Below are 17,662 nucleotides of genomic sequence, written 5' to 3' on the forward strand. Positions count from 1 at the left end.
CCCGGGAGGCGGAGCTTGCAGTGAGCCGAGATTGCGCCACTGCACTCCAGCCTGGGCGACAGAGCAAGACTCCGTCTCAAAAAAAAAAAAAAAAAAAAAATCTAAACAGTGTCTGGCATGCAGTGACTGTGGTATTGTATGAGTACTTGTCAAATAAAAAAATAAGGGATGGAATTACAACCATATCCCTTAGATCGGGGGTCCCCAACCCCAGGGCCGTTGATCAGTACCAGTCTGTGGCCTGTTAGGAACCTGGCTGCACAGGAGGAGGTGAGTAGAGGGGTGGGGGGAGGGAGCATTACCACCTGAGCTCTGTCTCCTGTGAGATCAGTGGCGGCAGTAACAATTCTCATAGGAGACCGGGCACAGTGGCTCACGCCTGTAATCCCAGCACTTTGGGAGGCCGAGGCGGGTGGTCACCTGAGGCCAGGAGTTCAAGACCAGCCTGGCCAACATGGCGAAACCCCGACTCTACTAAAAATACAAAAATTAGCTGGTCGTGATAGCATATGCCTGTAGTTCCAGCTGCTTGAGAGGCTGAGGCAGGAGAATCACTTGAACCTGAGAGGCGGAGGTTGCAGGGAGCCGAGATCGTGCCACTGCACTCCAGCCCGGGTGACAGAGTGAGACTCGTCTCAAAAAAAAAAAAAAGATTCTCATCGGAGTGTGAACGCTGCTGTGAACTGCACATGCGAGGGATTGTGGGCTCCTTATGGGAATTGAATGCCTGATGATCTGAGGTGGAACAGTTTCATCCCAAAACCAACCCCACCCCACCCGGGGTTTCGCCATGTTGGCCAGTCTGGCTCCGAACTCCTGGCCTCAAGAGATCCGCCCACCTCAGCCTCCCAAAGTGCTGGGATTACAGGCATGAGCCACCATGTCTGGCCTTCCCCTACTATGTTCATTCCTCTGCAAAATCTTAACCTCTCCCCTCGTTTTCAAAAAAGAACATTAAGACCAGGTGCAGTGGCTCAGCCTATAATCCTAGCACTTTGGGTGGTGGAGGTGGGAGGATTGCTTGAAGCCAGGAGTTTGAGATCAGCCTGGGCAACATAGTGAGACCTCATCTCTGAAATAAATAAATGATTAATTAAAACAACAGAAAGAATATTTACTAGTCTTTATTTTCAAAAATATAAACTCGCTATAGGAATTAAGCACATTCCTCTTGTGGACCATTTGGATTAAATCCTTTCCGTGGGCAGAGATCACTTTTTATATTTTTCTTGTTCCCCCAATAAGCCTACCATAATACCAATCATAAAATACACACTCCGATATTTCATGGGATATGTAACAAACCGAACACACTGGACATACTTGAGATAAAATAAAAACCTAAACTAAAAGTTATATGTATTAATTTCTTTCCTTATTTTCATGTAGCATCCTGTTAAGATGCCCTTAGAAGCTCTTCCCATGCTTTAATTGCATGTTTGAATTCAGCCTATATTTGTTCCATGAACAAAACAGTATATTGCAACTTGTAAAATGAAAAAGGTAAAATAAAAATAACGAAATATTGTAAAATGAAGAAGGCTCTGACAAAACTTTAAGAACTCATCAGTATAAGGATGCTTTTGTCATTCTTTGAGAAATGCAACTCAATATTATATTTAGTTTATTTGGAATAGCTATGTCCTTAACTGACAGTCAATACTCAAACATCATCAAATTATTAAAATTTTTTAATTAAAAAAATTTTTAAAATTATATTTGCATATATGAAGATAAGTAAGACACTGGACAAATTATAGAGTCTCAGGTTTATGTGGAATTATGACTGCTCTCAACAATTACTGAAATCCCCTTTCAAAGAAAATCTTCACATAAACCTATGTTTGACTATGTAATAGAATGAAGACAGCCACAGATCTGGCATTCTCAAAACATCACACAAGTACTACATGTAATGCTGCAAAATAACTGTTTTCCTCTAAAATTTCACTAAACAACCTCAGGCAGTACAATAAAACAAAACATTAAGACCTCCCAGTGGTCACCCTAAGAATTAGACAGATTTCTTTGATTTTTTCTTCTCTGCTTCTTCCTTTTCCTTTTCTATTTCAGTTACATATGATTCAACTTCTTTTGCACCAAACATCTGAAAAGAGAAAAAAATTTGAAGATCAAATGTCAGTTATACAAATAATATCTAAATATTTACAATATGAAGAATTCCAATATTTAATAAATTTATACTTTCTATCAATAACTTTATATTTTGTAACTTCAGATATACAATGAAGCCTTTCAAGAGGTCTAAGAGCAATAACAATTATGGGCAAAACCAGATCTCTGACATTTCTACTATCACTGTGCTAAAAAAGAAAGCAGGGCAAAAGGTGATATTGCATTATATATCCTATATGTGCATATAACTCCAAAAACATTTTAATGGGAGGTTTAATTTTATTCATGAACAAAGACTCATTATTTAACTCTCCCAACTGCACCCTACTGTGTGATTCCCTGATAGGGTTTAATAATTTGATCAGTTTATAGAATAGCGAAATGAGATGGGAAAAGATAATTTACGCTACTTTATGTCTAAGTAGAAAGCAAAAAAGGTTTTATTTTTCTAAGAATTTGCAGTGTAGTTTGATTTTCTGTTGTACTGTTCACAAGTAGATCCAAGGTTACATGCTTGCGGCTATAAGACAGCAATTATTGGCCAAACCTGGTGACTCACGCCTGTAATCCCAGCACTTTGGGAGGCCGAGGTGGGTGGATCACTTGAGGTCAGGGCTTCAAGACCAGGCTGCCATTTTCTTTTTCTCTTTTTTTCAGACAGGGTCTCACCCTGTCACCCAGGCTGGACTGCAGTGATGTGATTGCAACCTCTGCCTGCCGGGTTCAAGCGATTCTTCCACCTCAGTCTCCTGAGTAGCTGGGACTACAGGCATGTGCTACCATGCCTGATTTTTGTATTTTTAGTAGAGAGATTTGCATTTTCAGTACAGACAGGGTTTTGCCATGTTGGCCAGGCTGGTCTTGAACTCCTGACCTCAAGTAATCTGCCCGCATCAGCCTCCTAAAGTGCTGGGATTACAGGCCTGAGCCACCGTGCCTGGCCAAGACAGCAATTATTAACTTCAGTGAAGTTAATAATTTTTTTTTTTTTTGAGACAGAGTCTCGCTGTCGCCCAGGCTAGAGTGAAGGGGCGCGATCTCGGCTCACTGCAGGCTCCGCCCCCCGGGGTTCACGCCATTCTCCTGCCTCAGCCTCCCAAGTAGCTGGGACTACAGGCGCCCGCCACCTCGCCCGGCTAATTTTTTGTATTTTTAGTAGAGATGGGGTTTCACTGTGTTAGCCAGGATGGTCTCGATCTCCTGACCTCGTGATCCACCCGCCTCAGCCTTCCAAAGTGCTGGGATTACAGGCATGAGCCACCGCGCCCGGCTGTTAATAAATTTATATACAAACATCTAAATGTAATGATCTTAATACCGAAAAGAGGTATCTATTAAACTGATAAATGAATGATCAACTTTATGGAAAGGCAAATTTTCAAAGATGTTAGAGATGTAAAGGATTTTAGCAATTAGTCCAACACTAGAATTTATATATAAGAAAACGTAGATTCACAAAGTTAAATTATATTTGGCCAAAGATTAAAGAAGGATTAAAGATTAGGTCTCTGATTCTTATTTCAACTCCAGAACTCTTTCCATTTCACCTATAAAGATGTGTGCCATAAAGTCTGTATTTGTCAATAATCTACATAAAATATATTATTTGAATGTTTTATGAAATGAATTTACCCATCAAGCAATTACTGGGAGTTCCATGGACTCCGAAAGTGGAAGAATATAATTCTTACCTGCTATTAAGGAGTCCACAGTTTAGTGGAAAAAACTGGCATATAAATAGATCATTATAATACAAACCTGAATAAAGTGATGTGGTACTACTTGGGGAAGAAATAATTTCCTCCTTTGAAAAAGTGTCTTTCATTTTATTTTTCCTTTTTGAGACAGGGTTTTGCTCTGCTGCCTAGAGCTGAAGCACAGCGGCATGATCACAGCTCACTGCAACCTCTGCCTCCTGGGCTCAAGCCATCCTACCTCCTCAGCAACAGGAGTAGCTGGGGCTACAGGTGTGAACCACCATGCCCAGCTAACTTTTGTATTTTTTGTAGAGACGGGGTTTCGCCATGTTGCCCACGCTGGTCTCAAACTCCTGGGCTAAATCGATTTGCCTGTCTCGGCCTCCCAAAGTGCTGGGATTACAGGCATGAGCCACTGCGCCCAGCCTGAAGAAGCCTTTTCAAAAAATTATTTTTAATTTTTGTGAGTACATAGTAGGCATATATATTATGGGGTACATGAGATATTTTGATACAGGCATGTGATGCATAATAACCACATCATGGAGAATGGGGTATCCATCCCCTCAAGCATTTATCCTTTGTGTTACAAACAATCCAATTATACTCTTTTAGTTATCTTAAAATGTACAATTAAATTGTTATTGACTATAGTTACCCTGTTGTGCTATCAAATACTAGGTATTATAAATTCTATTTTTTTGTACCTATTAAACATCCCCACCTGCCCCTGCCCCCCACTACCCTTCCCAGCCTCTAGTAACCATCCTTCTACTCTGTATCTCCATGAGTTCAATTGTTTTGATTTTTAGATTCCACAAATGAGTGAAAACATGCAATGTCTGTCTTTCCGTGCCTGCCTTATTTAACATAATGATCTCCAGTTCCATCCATGTTATCGAAAATGACAATATCTCATTTTTTGTGTGTGTGGCAGAACAGTACTTCATTGTGTGTAAGTATCACATTGTCTTCACACATTCATCTGTTGGTGGACCCTAAGGTTGCTTCCAAATCTTGGCTATTGTCAACAGTTCTGCAATTAACCTGGGAGTGCAGCTATTTCTTCAATATACTGATTTCCTTTCTTTTGGGTATACACCCAGTAGTGGGATTGCTGGACCATATGTACTTTTATTTTATGTTTTTTGAGGAATCTCCAAACTATTCTTTATAGTGGTTGTACTAATTTACATTCCCACCAACAGTGTATGAGGGTTCCCTTTTCTCCATATCCTCACCAGCATTTGCTGTAGCTTGTCTATTAGATATAAGCCATTTTAACTGGGTTGAGATGATATTTTATTGTAGTTTTGATTTGTATTTCTCTGATGATCAATGATGTTGATCACCTTTTTTTTTGGAGATGGGGGTCTTGCTCTGTTGCCCAGGATGGAGTACAGTGGCACAATCATGGCTCACTGCAGCCTCGATCTCCCAGGTTCAAGTGATCCTCCCACCTCAGCTTCCCAAGTAGCTGGGACCACAGGATCACGCCACCACACTAGGCTAATTTTTAAATTATTATATTTGTAAAGACAAGGTCTCACTGTGTTGTCCAGGCTGGTCTGAAACTCCTAGGCTCAAGTGATCCTCCCGCCTTGGCCTCCCAAAGTGCTGGGATTACAAGCAAGAGCTCAGCCCAAGCACCTTTTTATATGCCTGTTTGCCATTTGTATGTCTTCTTTTGAGAAAAGTCTATTCAAATCCTTCGCCTATTTTTTTTTTTTTTTTTTTTTTTTTTGAGACGGAGTCTCGCTCTGTTGCCCAGGCTGGAGTGCAGTGGCGCAATCTCGGCTCACTGCAAGCTCCACCTCCCGGGTTCACGCCATTCTCCTGCCTCAGCCTCTCCGAGTAGCTGGGACTACAGGCGCCCGCCACCACGCCCGGCTAATTTTTTGTATTTTTAGTAGAGACGGGGTTTCACCGTGGTCTCGATCTCCTGACCTCGTGATCCGCCCGCCTCGGCCTCCCAAAGTGCTGGGATTACAAGCGTGAGCCACCGCGCCCGGCCCCTCCTTCGCCTATTTTTTGATCAGATTATTGTTTTTTCTCTTATAGAGTTGTTTGAGCTCCTTATACATTCTGGTTATTAAACCCTTGTCAGAAGAGTAAATTTGCAAATATTTTCTCCCATTCTGTGGGCTGTCACCTCACTTTGTTGATTGTTTCCTTTGCTGTGCAGAAGTTCTTTAACTTGATGTGATCCTATTTGTCCATTTTTGCTTTGGTTGCCTGTGTTTGTAGGGTACTACTCAAGAATTTTTTGCACAGACTAATGTCCTGGGGATTTTCTCCAATGTTTTCTTAAGTCTTTAATCCATTCTTTTTGATTTTTATATATGGTGAGAGACAGGGGTCTAGTTTCATTTTTCTGCATATGGATATCCAGTCTTCCCAGCACCCTTTATTGAAACTTTTTCCCAGTGTATGTTCTTAGCACCTCTGTCGAAAATGAGTTCACTACAGATATGTGGATTTGTTTCTGGGATCTCTATTTTGTTTAATTAATCTACGTGTCTGTCTTTATGCCAGAACCATGCTGCTTTGGTTACCATAGCTCTGTAGCATAATTTGAAGTCAGGCAATATGATTCCTTCAGTTTTGTCCTTTTTGCTTAGGGCAGCTTTGGCTCTTCTGGGTCTTTTGAGGTTTCATATAGATTTTATGATTCTTTTTATATCTCTGTGAAGAATATCATTGGTATTTTGGCAGGGATTGCATTGAATCTGTAGATTACTTTGGGTAGTATGGATATTTTAAAAACATTGATTCTCCCAATCCATGAACATGAAACATCTTTCTATTTTTTTTTTTGGTGTCCTTTCTTTTTTGATGTGGGCACTTACAGCTATAAACCTCCTTCTTAGTAATGCTTTCACTGTATTCCATATGTTTTGATATGTTAGGTTTTCATTATCAAAATTTTCAATTTTCTTCTTAATTTCTTTATTGACTCACTGGTCATTCAGGAGCATATTGTTTAATTTCCATGTATTCGTATAGTTTCCAAAATTCCTCTAGTTACTGATTTCTAGTTTTTTTTCCACTGTGGTCAGAGAAGATGCTTGATATTATTTCAATTTTTTGAACATTTTAAGGCTTATTTTGTGACCTAAATATGGTCTATCCTTGAAAATGATCCATGTGCTGAGGAGAATAATGCATATTCTGCAGCTGTTGGATGAAATGTTCTGTAAATATCTATTAGATACATTTGGTCTACAGTGCAGTTTAAGTCTGATGTTTCTTTGCTGATTTTCTGTCTGGAAGATCTTTCCAATGCTGAAAATGGGATGTTGAAGTCTCTAGCTATTATTGTATTGGAATCTATCTGTCTTTTTAGCTCTAATAATGTTTACTTTATATATCTAGGTTCTACAGTGTTGGGTGCATATATATTTAAGACTGTTATATCTTCTTGCTGAACTGACCCCTTTATCATTATGTAGTGACCTTTTTTGTCTCTTCTTATAGTTTTTGCCTTGAAATCTATTTTGTCTGATATAAGTATAGTGACTCTGGCTCTTTTTTGGTTTCCATTGGCATGAAATATCTTTTTCCATCTCTTTTTTTCAGTCTATGTTTGCCTTTACAGGTGAGGTATGTTTTTCATAGTCAACAGATCATTGAGTCTTTTTTTTTTAATCCATTCAGTCATTCTATATCTTTTGATTGGAGAGTCTAGTCCACTTACCTTCAATGTTATTATTGATAAGTAAGGACTTATCCTCCTGCCTTAGTCTCCCCAAATGCTGGTATTATAGGTGTGAGCCACTGCTCAGACCTCACTTTTTTTGAAGCAGACTCTTGCTCTGTCACCCAGGCTGGAGTGCACTGGCGTGATCTCAGCTCACTACGACCTCTGCCACCCTAGGCTCAAGTGATTCTCCTGCCTCAGCCCCCTGAGTAGCTGCGACTAGAGTAGCTGGGACTATAGGTGCACACCAGCACACTCGGCTAATTTTTTGTATTTTTAGTAGAGATGGGTTTTCACCACATTGGCCAGGCTAATCTCAAATTGCTGACCTTAGGTGATCTGGCCGCCTTGGCCTCCCAAAGTGCTGGGATTACAGGCATGAACCACAGTGCCCAGCCTGGTCCATCCTTTCATGGAAGAATCCTGGCATTAAATGAGAAAATGTTTAAGTTCTACCTTTCTACTGATTCCTGGCCCCAAGTAGGTGTTTATATCTAATTTCCTATGCTAGGGAGACAAGTATCCTTCTCCATGGCAGTTTAATTCAAATGTTTACCTCTGGCTTTCAGTGTACTTTTCATTTTTAGTCCCTGGGGATTTTCTTTTAGTCCTTGCAGAAGCTCAGCTATGTCTTTAAAAAACTAGTTATATTTCATCTAGAATTGTCCTCATGTTTTACAGCAGAAGAGTTTTTATATTATCTAATCCAGCAGAATGCCAGAAACTGAAGTTGTAGAAGTCTACTTATATACTTTAAGTCAAGCTATTTCCTGTCAAAGTGTTAAAATTTCAGCGCATAGTCAGTGATTTAAGAAGTACATTTGTAAAATTAAGAGATTTTATGTTTTTCATATTTAGTAAATACTATTTACTTCTTAGTAACTTAGATACAACTGGAATTGCCAAGGACAGGTCAGAGAATAACTAGAAAACCAGTCCACCTCTAAAATCAGCTTAAGAATAAGGGGTAGAGGCATCAAATAATAAAGGTTTACACTACTCAGTAAATTTCTTATATCTTATGTGTTTTTCTAATTTAATAATACAGTACTCATCATAACCATATGTGGAAAGGCTATTAATCCACAGATAAGAAAACAGAAGCAGAGAAGTAATTTGTTTACACTGGGAAATGGTAGAGCTGGAATTTGAACTAGGGTAGCTCTACAGCCTCCCTTTGCTTTTTTTTTTTTTTTTTTTTTGAGACAGAGTCTTGCTGTGCTGCCCAGGCTAGGTGCTAGAGTGCATTGGCGTGATCTCGGCTCACTGCAACCTCTGCCTCCCAGGTTCAAGCGATTCTCCTGCCGCAGCCTCCCAAGTAGCTGGGACTACAGGTGCCCTCCAACACACCCAGCTAATTTTTTGTGTGTGTGTATTTTTAGTAGAGACGGAGTTTCACTATGTTGGCCAGGCTGATCTTGAACTCCTGACCTCGTGATCCACCCAACTCGGTCTCCCAAAGGGCTGGGATTACAGGCATGAGCCACCATGCTCATCCAGAGCCCCACTTTTGATCACTTCACTGAATTGTATCCCACACAAAGATTTATCAAAATTGAGAATGCAATAGGATTTATAATATTTTCATGTGGAGTCTATTAAAAATGAAAACAAATAAGTTATTCCAGATCCACAAATTAAAACTCTGTAAAGAAACAAAATTGAAACTATTTCTATATACATTGAAATTTGGCAAAACTGGTTTAAAACCAGACACAAGTCTATTTTAAAATAAATTTCAATTAAGCAATTTCAGACTCTGAAGACATTTGAAAAACTTCCTAGAGAATACAATATGGTTGATTCCCCAAACATCCATTCTATGCCAGTGCTTAACATTAGCCAACCAGCAAACAGAATCTTCTGGAGACTGTTCTAAGGATGTCTTCAGTCTTCCAATCAGATTGAAGGGAGGGACTTACATTCCAAAGTTAGGGAAGTTCTCCCTCTCCTACAAAAGGTTAACAGGAAAACAAATCATTCTGATTGCCTCTGGTGGTCATGAGAGGAATCAACCTTACTAGAACAAACTAACTTTAGGATGAAGCCAATATTTAAAGTTGCAGAGTGGAGGAACAGGAAAAATCTAGATCCATGAGAACATCATTGTGTTGTTAAACACACTGTGTCTGGAGCAGGTTTATACTTTCATCTGTGAGATAAAACGATTTCTTGTTCTTTAAGTCACTATGAGTTGGAGTTTTTTTGTTTTAACTTGTAGACAAAAGCATTTGTTCTAACACATTAACCTCTGCTTAATTTCTCCTCAGGTCAGTGGGAACTAATTTTTTTCCAATGAGAATTTTCAATTTTCAGTAGAAACAATTTTCAAATGTCTGCCAAAAACAACTTTTTTTTTTTTTTTGAGATGGAGTTTCGCTCTTGTTGCCCAGGCTGGAGTGCAATGGCATGATCTTGGCTCACTGTAACCTCTGTCTCCCAGTTCAAGTGATTCTCCTGCCTCAGGCCCCTGAATGGCTGAAATTACAGGCGCCAGCCACCACGCCTGGCTTATTTTTTGTATTTTTAGTAGAGATAGGGTTTTACCATGATGGCTAGGCTGGTCTCGAACTCCTGACCTCAGGTGATCCACCCACCTCAGCCTCCCGAAGTACTGGCATTACATGCATGAGCCACTGTGCCCAGCCACCAAAAACAACTTTTTTTTTTTTTTTTTTTTTTTTTTGAGACAGAGTCTTGCTCTATCGCCCATGCTGGAGTGCAGTGGTGCGATCATGACACACTGCAACCTTTGCTTTCCGAGTTCAAGTGATTCTCCTGCCTCAGCCTCCTGAGTAGCTGGGATTACAGGCTAATGCCACCATGTCCTGCTAATTTTTTATATTTTTAGTAGAGATGGGGTTTCACTATGTTGGTCAGGCTGGTCTCGAACTCCTGACCTCAGGTGATCCACCCACCTCGGCCTCCCAAAGTGCTGAGATTACAAGCGTGAGCCACCACGCCCGGCCAAAAACAACTTCTAATAGATCTTCAAAAACCAAGTGAGAAGGAATAGAGGAAGGAGAAAGAGTGCTTAATATTACTACTGACAAACTCACTTGTCTTCATATTTTGGTGGCCTAAGATTACAGTGAAAGGTAAACTTTTTTTTATAGTTGTAGAAAATGACGAGCTTTACATAACATTCTTTACATTCTTTTTAAATTTTTCATCTAATGTAAAAAGACACAGCTGCTTTAAGCCAGAATAAATGACTAAAATGGACTACACATTGATATTCTCTCTCTGTTTATGAATACACATACAGGCATACCTTGGAAAAATTGTGGATTTGGTTCAGGACCACAGCAGTAAGGCAAATATTGAGTCACATAAATGTTTTGGTTTCCCAGTGCATATTAAAGTTATGTTTACACTATACTGTAGTCTACTGAGTGTGCAATAGCATTATGTCTAAAAAAATCAACAAGTCAGTAATTTGAAAACACTTTATTGCTAAAAAAATGCTAACAATCATGTAAGCCTCCAGCAAGTAGTAATCTTTTTGCTGGTGGGGTCTTGTCTTGATGATGGAGCTGACTCATCAGGGTAGTGGTTGCTGAAGGTTGAAGTGGCTGTGGGAATTTCTTGTTTTTTTTTTTTTTTTTTTTTTTTTTTAAATGTTTTTTTTTTTAATTAATTTTTTTTGCATACAAAAACAAACATTTTCTAAAAATACATACAAACAAAAAGATGCGTATCAAACATATTAGGAAGGTTGCACATGGGAAGTCGGGGAATAGAAATGGGGGGTGGGAGTTAAAATAAATGAGAGAGGGACTTTATATGGATCAGTGATAATAACTCAATCCTCTATTTGACAAAGAAGAGGGAGAAGGAAGAGGAAGAAAAAGAAAGTGGGATAAAGGATCAGAAAGGGAGGAAAATAGAAAAAATTAGAGTATGACTCCAGGGTAGACCTGTTTTGTTGTCACTGAGTTGGTTGGTTGGTTTGTCTGTTGTATTCTTCATGTTTCGCCAAGTTGGCCAGACTGGTCTCGAACTCCTAGCCCGAAGTGATCAACCCGCCTCGCCCCCCAGAGTGCCGGGACCACAGGCGTGAGCCACCACGTCCAGCCCCCACATTGCTTCTGGCCTCCGTGGTAGACCTCCCGGACGGAGCGGCCAGGCAGAGGAGCTCCTCACTTCTACCCAGACACGGGGCGGCCGGGCAGAGGAGCTCCTCACTTCCCAGACGGGGCGGCCAGGCAAAGACGCTCCTCACTTCTTCCCAGACGATAGGTGGCCGGGCAGAGGCGCTCCTCACTTCCCAGACGATGGGTGGCCGGGCAGAGGCGCTCCTCACTTCTTCCCGGACGGGGCGGCCGGGCAGAGGCGCTCCTCACTTCCCAGATGGGGCGGCCGGGCAGAGGCGCTCCTCACTTCCCAGACGATGGGTGGCCGGGCAGAGGCACTCCTCACTTCCCAGATGGGGCAGCCGGGCAGAGGCGCTCCTCACCTCCCAGACGATGGGTGGCCGGGCAGAGGCGCTCCTCACCTCCCAGACGATGGGTGGCCGGGCAGAGGCGCTCCTCACCTCCCAGACGATGGGTGGCCGGGCAGAGGCGCTCCTCACCTCCCAGACGATGGGTGGCCGGGCAGAGGCGCTCCTCACCTCCCAGACGGGGCGGCCGGGCAGAGGCGCTCCTCACTTCTTCCTGGACGGGGCGGCCGGGCAGAGGCGCTCCTCACTTCTTCCCGACGGGGCAGCCGGGCAGAGGCGCTCCTCACTTCTTCCCGGACGGGGCGGCCGGGCACAGTCGCTCCTCACTTCTTCCCGGACGGGGCGGCCGGGCAGAGGCGCTCCTCACTTCTTCCCGACGGGGCAGCCGGGCAGAGGCGCTCCTCACTTCTTCCCGGACGGGGCGGCCGGGCACAGTCGCTCCTCACTTCTTCCCGGACGGGGCGGCCGGGCAGAGGCGCTCCTCACTTCTTCCCGGACGGGGCGGCCGGGCAGAGGCGCTCCTCACTTCTTCCCGGACGGGGCGGCCGGGCAGAGGCGCTCCTCACTTCTTCCCGGACGGGGCGGCCGGACAGAGGCGCTCCTCACTTCTTCCCGGACGGGGCACCCGGGCAGAGGCGCTCCTCACTTCTTCCCGGACGGGGCGGCCGGGCAGAGGCGCTCCTCACTTCTTCCCGGACGGGGCAGCCGGGCAGAGGCGCTGCTCACTTCCCAGACGATGGGTGGCCGGGCAGAGGCACTCCTCACTTCCCAGACGGGGCGGCCGGGCAGAGGCGCTCCTCACTTCCCAGACGGGGTGGCCAGGCAGAGGCGCTCCTCACTTCCCAGACGATGGGTGGCCGGGCAGAGGCGCTCCTCACCTCCCAGATGGGGCGGCCGGGCAGAGGCGCTCCTCACTTCTTCCCGGACGGGGCACCCGGGCAGAGGCGCTCCTCATTTCTTCCCGGACGGGGTGGCCGGGCAGAGGCGCTCCTCACTTCCCGGACGGTGGGTGGCCGGGCAGAGGCGCTCCTCACTTCCCAGACGGTGGGTGGCCGGGCAGAGGCGCTCCTCACTTCCCAGACGATGGGTGGCCGGGCAGAGGAGCTCCTCACCTCCCAGATGGGGCGGCCGGACAGAGGCGCTCCTCACTTCTTCCCAGACGGGGCGGCCGGGCAGAGGCGCTCCTCACTTCCCAGATGGGGCGGCCGGGCAGAGGCGCTCCTCACTTCTTCCCAGACGGGGCGGCCGGGCAGAGGCGCTCCTCACTTCTTCCCGGACGGGGCGCCCGGGCAGAGGCGCTCCTCACTTCTTCCCGGACGGGGCGGCCGGGCAGAGGCGCTCCTCACTTCTTCCCGGACGGGGCGGCCGGGCAGAGGCGCTCCTCACTTCTTCCCGGACGGGGCGCCCGGGCAGAGGCGCTCCTCACTTCTTCCCGGACGGGGCGGCCGGGCAGAGGCGCTCCTCACTTCTTCCCGGACGGGGTGGCCGGGCAGAGGCGCTGCTCACTTCCCAGACGATGGGTGGCCGGGCAGAGGCGCTCCTCACTTCCCAGACGGGGCGGCCGGGCAGAGGCGCTCCTCACTTCCCAGACGGTGGGTGGCCGGGCAGAGGCGCTCCTCACTTCCCAGACGATGGGTGGCCGGGCAGAGGCGCTCCTCACTTCCCAGACGGTGGGTGGCCGGGCAGAGGCGCTCCTCACTTCCCAGACGGTGGGTGGCCGGGCAGAGGCGCTCCTCACTTCCCAGACGGTGGGTGGCCGGGCAGAGGCGCTCCTCACTTCCCAGACGGTGGGTGGCCGGGCAGAGGCGCTCCTCACTTCCCAGACGGTGGGTGGCCGGGCAGAGGCGCTCCTCACTTCCCAGACGGTGGGTGGCCGGGCAGAGGCGCTCCTCACTTCCCAGACGGTGGGTGGCCGGGCAGAGGTGCTCCTCACTTCCCAGACGGTGGGTGGCCGGGCAGAGGCGCTCCTCACTTCCCAGACGGTGGGTGGCCGGGCAGAGGCGCTCCTCAGTTCCCAGACGATGGGTGGCCGGGCAGAGGCGCTCCTCACTTCTTCCCGGATGGGGCGGCCGGGTAGAGGCGCTCCTCACTTCTTCCCGGATGGGGAGCCCGGGGAGAGGCGCTCCTCATTTCTTCCCGGACGGGGCGGCCGGGCAGAGGCGCTCCTCACTTCTTCCCGGACGAGGCAGCCGGGCAGAGGCGCTCCTCATTTCTTCCCGGACGGGGCGGCTGGGCAGAGGCGCTCCTCACTTCTTCCCGGACGGGGCGGCTGGGCAGAGGCGCTCCTCACTTCTTCCCGGACGGGGCGGCCGGGCAGAGGCGCTCCTCACCTCCCAGACGATGGGAGGCCGGGCAGAGGCGCTCCTCACTTCCCAGACGATGGGTGGCCGGGCAGAGGCGCTCCTCACTTCCCAGACGGGGCGGCCGGGCAGAGGCGCTCCTCACTTCCCAGACGGGGCGGCCGGGCAGAGGCGCTCCTCATTTCTTCCCGGACGGGGCGGCTGGGCAGAGGCGCTCCTCACTTCTTCCCGGACGGGGCGGCCGGGCAGAGGCGCTCCTCACTTCTTCCCGGACGGGGCGGCCGGGCAGAGGCGCTCCTCACCTCCCAGACGATGGGAGGCCGGGCAGAGGCGCTCCTCACTTCCCAGACGATGGGTGGCCGGGCAGAGGCGCTCCTCACTTCCCAGACGGGGCGGCCGGGCAGAGGCGCTCCTCACTTCCCAGACGGTGGGTGGCCGGGCAGAGGCGCTCCTCACTTCCCAGACGATGGGTGGCCGGGCAGAGGCGCTCCTCACTTCCCAGACGATGGGTGGCCGGGCAGAGGCGCTCCTCACTTCCCAGACGGGGCGGCCGGGCAGAGGCGCTCCTCACTTCCCAGACGGGGTGGCCAGGCAGAGGCGCTCCTCACTTCCCAGACGGTGGGTGGCCGGGCAGAGGCGCTCCTCACTTCCCAGACGGTGGGTGGCCGGGCAGAGGCGCTCCTCACTTCCCAGACGGTGGGTGGCCGGGCAGAGGCGCTCCTCACTTCCCAGACGGTGGGTGGCCGGGCAGAGGCGCTCCTCACTTCCCAGACGGTGGGTGGCCGGGCAGAGGCGCTCCTCACTTCCCAGACGGGGCGGCCGGGCAGAGGCGCTCCTCACTTCCCAGACAGGGCGGCCGGGCAGAGGCACTCCTCACTTCCCAGACGGGGCGGCCGGGCAGAGGCGCTCCCCACCTCCCAGATGGGGCGGCGGCCGGGCAGGGGCTGCAATCCCAGCACCCTGGTAGGCCAAGGCAGGCGGCTGGGGGGCAGAGGCTGCCGCGAGGCCAGACCACGCCACCGCACTCCAGCCCGGGCAACACCGAGCACTGGGTGAGCGAGACTCCGTCTGTAGTCCCAGTACCTCGGGAGGCTGAGGCGGGCAGAGCACTCGGCGTCAGGAGCTGGCGACCAGCGTGGCCAAGATGGCCAACGCGTGCCTGCAGCGAAAAGAGAAAAGGCAGGCAGCGGTCGCGCGCGCCGGCAGTCGCAGGCAGTCCGCGGCGCGGGCAGCAGCAAGCGGAGTAGATTGTAGCCTGGGCCAGAGAGGGAAAAGAAAGAAAGAAAAAGAAAGGCAGGCAGGCAGGGAGGCAGGGAGGCAGGGAGGCAGGGAGGCAGGCAGGCAGGGAGGCAGGGAGGCAGGCAGGGAGGCAGGGAGGGAGGCAGGCAGGCAGGCGGGCGGGCGGGCGGGCGGGCAGGGAGGCAGGGAGGCAGGCAGGCAGGCAGGCATTTCTTAAAATAAGACAACAATGAAGTTTGCCACATTGATAGACTCTTCCTTTAACAAAAGATTTCTCTGTAGCATGAGATACTGTTTGATAGCATTTTACTCACAATTGAACTTTTCAAAACTGGAGTCAATCCTCTCGAAACTTGTCACTGCTTTATCAACTGAATTTATGTAACACTCTAAATTTTTTGTTGTTATTTCAACAATGTTTACAGCATCATAACCAGGAGTAGATTTCATCCAAGAAACCACATTCTTTTCTCATCTTTAAGAAGCAACTCATCATCTGTTTTATCACGAGATTGCAGCAATTCAGTTGCATATTCAGGCTCCACTTCTAATTTTAGTTCTCTTGCTATTTGTACCACATCTGCAGTGACTTCCTCCACTAAAGTCTTGAACTCCTGAAAGTCATCCATAAGGGTTGGAATCAACTTATTCTAAACTCCTGTTAATGTTGATATTTTTGTTTGTTTGTTTGTTTGTTTTTTTTTAGACGGAGTCTTGCTCTGTCACCCAGGCTGGAGTGCAACGGTGCGATCTTGGCTCACTGCAACCTCTGCCTCCTGGGTTCAAGCGATTCTCCTGCCTTAGCCTCCTGAGTAGCCAGGATTACAGGTGCCCACTACCATGCCCAGCTAATTTTTGTATTTTTAGTAGAGACAGGGTTTCACCATGTTGATTAGGCTGGTCTTGAACTCCTGACCTCAAGCAATCCACCTACCTTGGCCTCCCAAAGTGCTGGGATTACAAGCGTGAGCCACCACGCCTGGGCTTTTTGTTTGTTTTTTTGAGACGGAGTCTCACTCTGTTGCCCCGGCTGGAGTGCGGTGGCATGATCTTGGCTCACTGCAACCTCCACCTCCTGGGTTCAAGCAATTCTCCTGCCTCAGCCTCCTGAGTAGCTGGGATTACAGATTGCCCCCACCACACCCAGATAATTTTTGTATTTGTGGTAGAGATGGGGTTTCACCATGTTGGCCAGGCTGGTCTTGAACTCCTAATCTCAAGTGATCCACCCGCCTCCAGCCTCCCAAAGTGCTGGGATTACAGGCATGAGCTACCGCACCCAGCCAATGTTGGTAGAGACACAGTCTAACGATGTTGCCCAGGCTGATCTCAAACTTCTAGCCTCTAGCAGTTCTTCTGCCTTGGCCTTCCAAAGTGTTGAGATTATAGGTGTGAGCCACTATGCCTGGCCATATTTCTTGAATAATAAGACTTGAAAGTCAAAATTACTCCTTGATGCACGTGCTGCAGAAAGGATGGTTAGCAAGCACGAAAACATTAATTTCCTTGTACATGTCCATCAGAGCTACTGGGTGACTAGGTGGACTGTGAATGAGCAGTAACATTTTGAAAGGAATCTTCTTTTTTTGAGTGTTAGGTCTCAATAGTGGGCTTAAAATATTCAGTATACTATGCTATAAATAGATGTGCTGTCATCCATTGATTGTAAATGAGCACTGGCTTCTACTTAAAGTTACCAGCTGCATTATCCCCTAGCAAGACAGTCTGTCCCTTGAAGCCAGGCAGTGAAGTGATTTCTCCTATCTCTAGCTATGAAAATTTTAGATGGTGTCTTCTTCCAGCAGAAAGCTGTTTCATCTACATTGAAAATCTGTTGTTTAGTATAACCACCTTCACTGAAGATAAATGTCTTAGCTAGATCTTCTGGATAACTTGCTGCAGCTTCTCCATCAGTACTTGCTGCTTCACCTTGCACCTTTATGTTATAAAGGTGGCTTCTTTCCTTAAACCTCATGAACCAACCTCTGTTAGCTCCAACCTTTTCTTCTGCAGCTTCCTCACCCCTCTCAGCCTTCACAGCATTGAAGAAAGTTAGGACTTTGCTCTGGATTAGGCTTTGGCTTAGAGGAATGTTGTGGCTGGTTTGATCTTCCAACCAGGCCACTAAAACCTCCATATCAGTAAC

At 47.6% G+C, this 17,662-nt stretch overlaps 1 protein-coding gene across 5 annotated transcripts in view; it reads right to left on the bottom strand.

The window, feature by feature from the left end:
• Positions 1–1,108: 1,108 nt before the first annotated feature.
• PSMA8 (proteasome 20S subunit alpha 8) overlaps positions 1,109–17,662 on the bottom strand; it is a 61,604-nt gene continuing 45,050 nt past the window's right edge. For all 5 annotated transcript variants that reach the window (XM_055235645.2, XM_055235617.2, XM_055235606.2 and 2 more), the window contains one exon: positions 1,109–2,107. In XM_055235645.2, the coding sequence (XP_055091620.1) occupies positions 2,015–2,107 (93 nt within the window). In that variant the 3' untranslated portion in view covers positions 1,109–2,014. The remainder of the gene's footprint in view (positions 2,108–17,662) is intronic.

Source organism: Symphalangus syndactylus, chromosome 1, assembly GCF_028878055.3.
Source record: "Symphalangus syndactylus isolate Jambi chromosome 1, NHGRI_mSymSyn1-v2.1_pri, whole genome shotgun sequence".
Lineage (NCBI taxonomy): Eukaryota > Metazoa > Chordata > Mammalia > Primates > Hylobatidae > Symphalangus > Symphalangus syndactylus.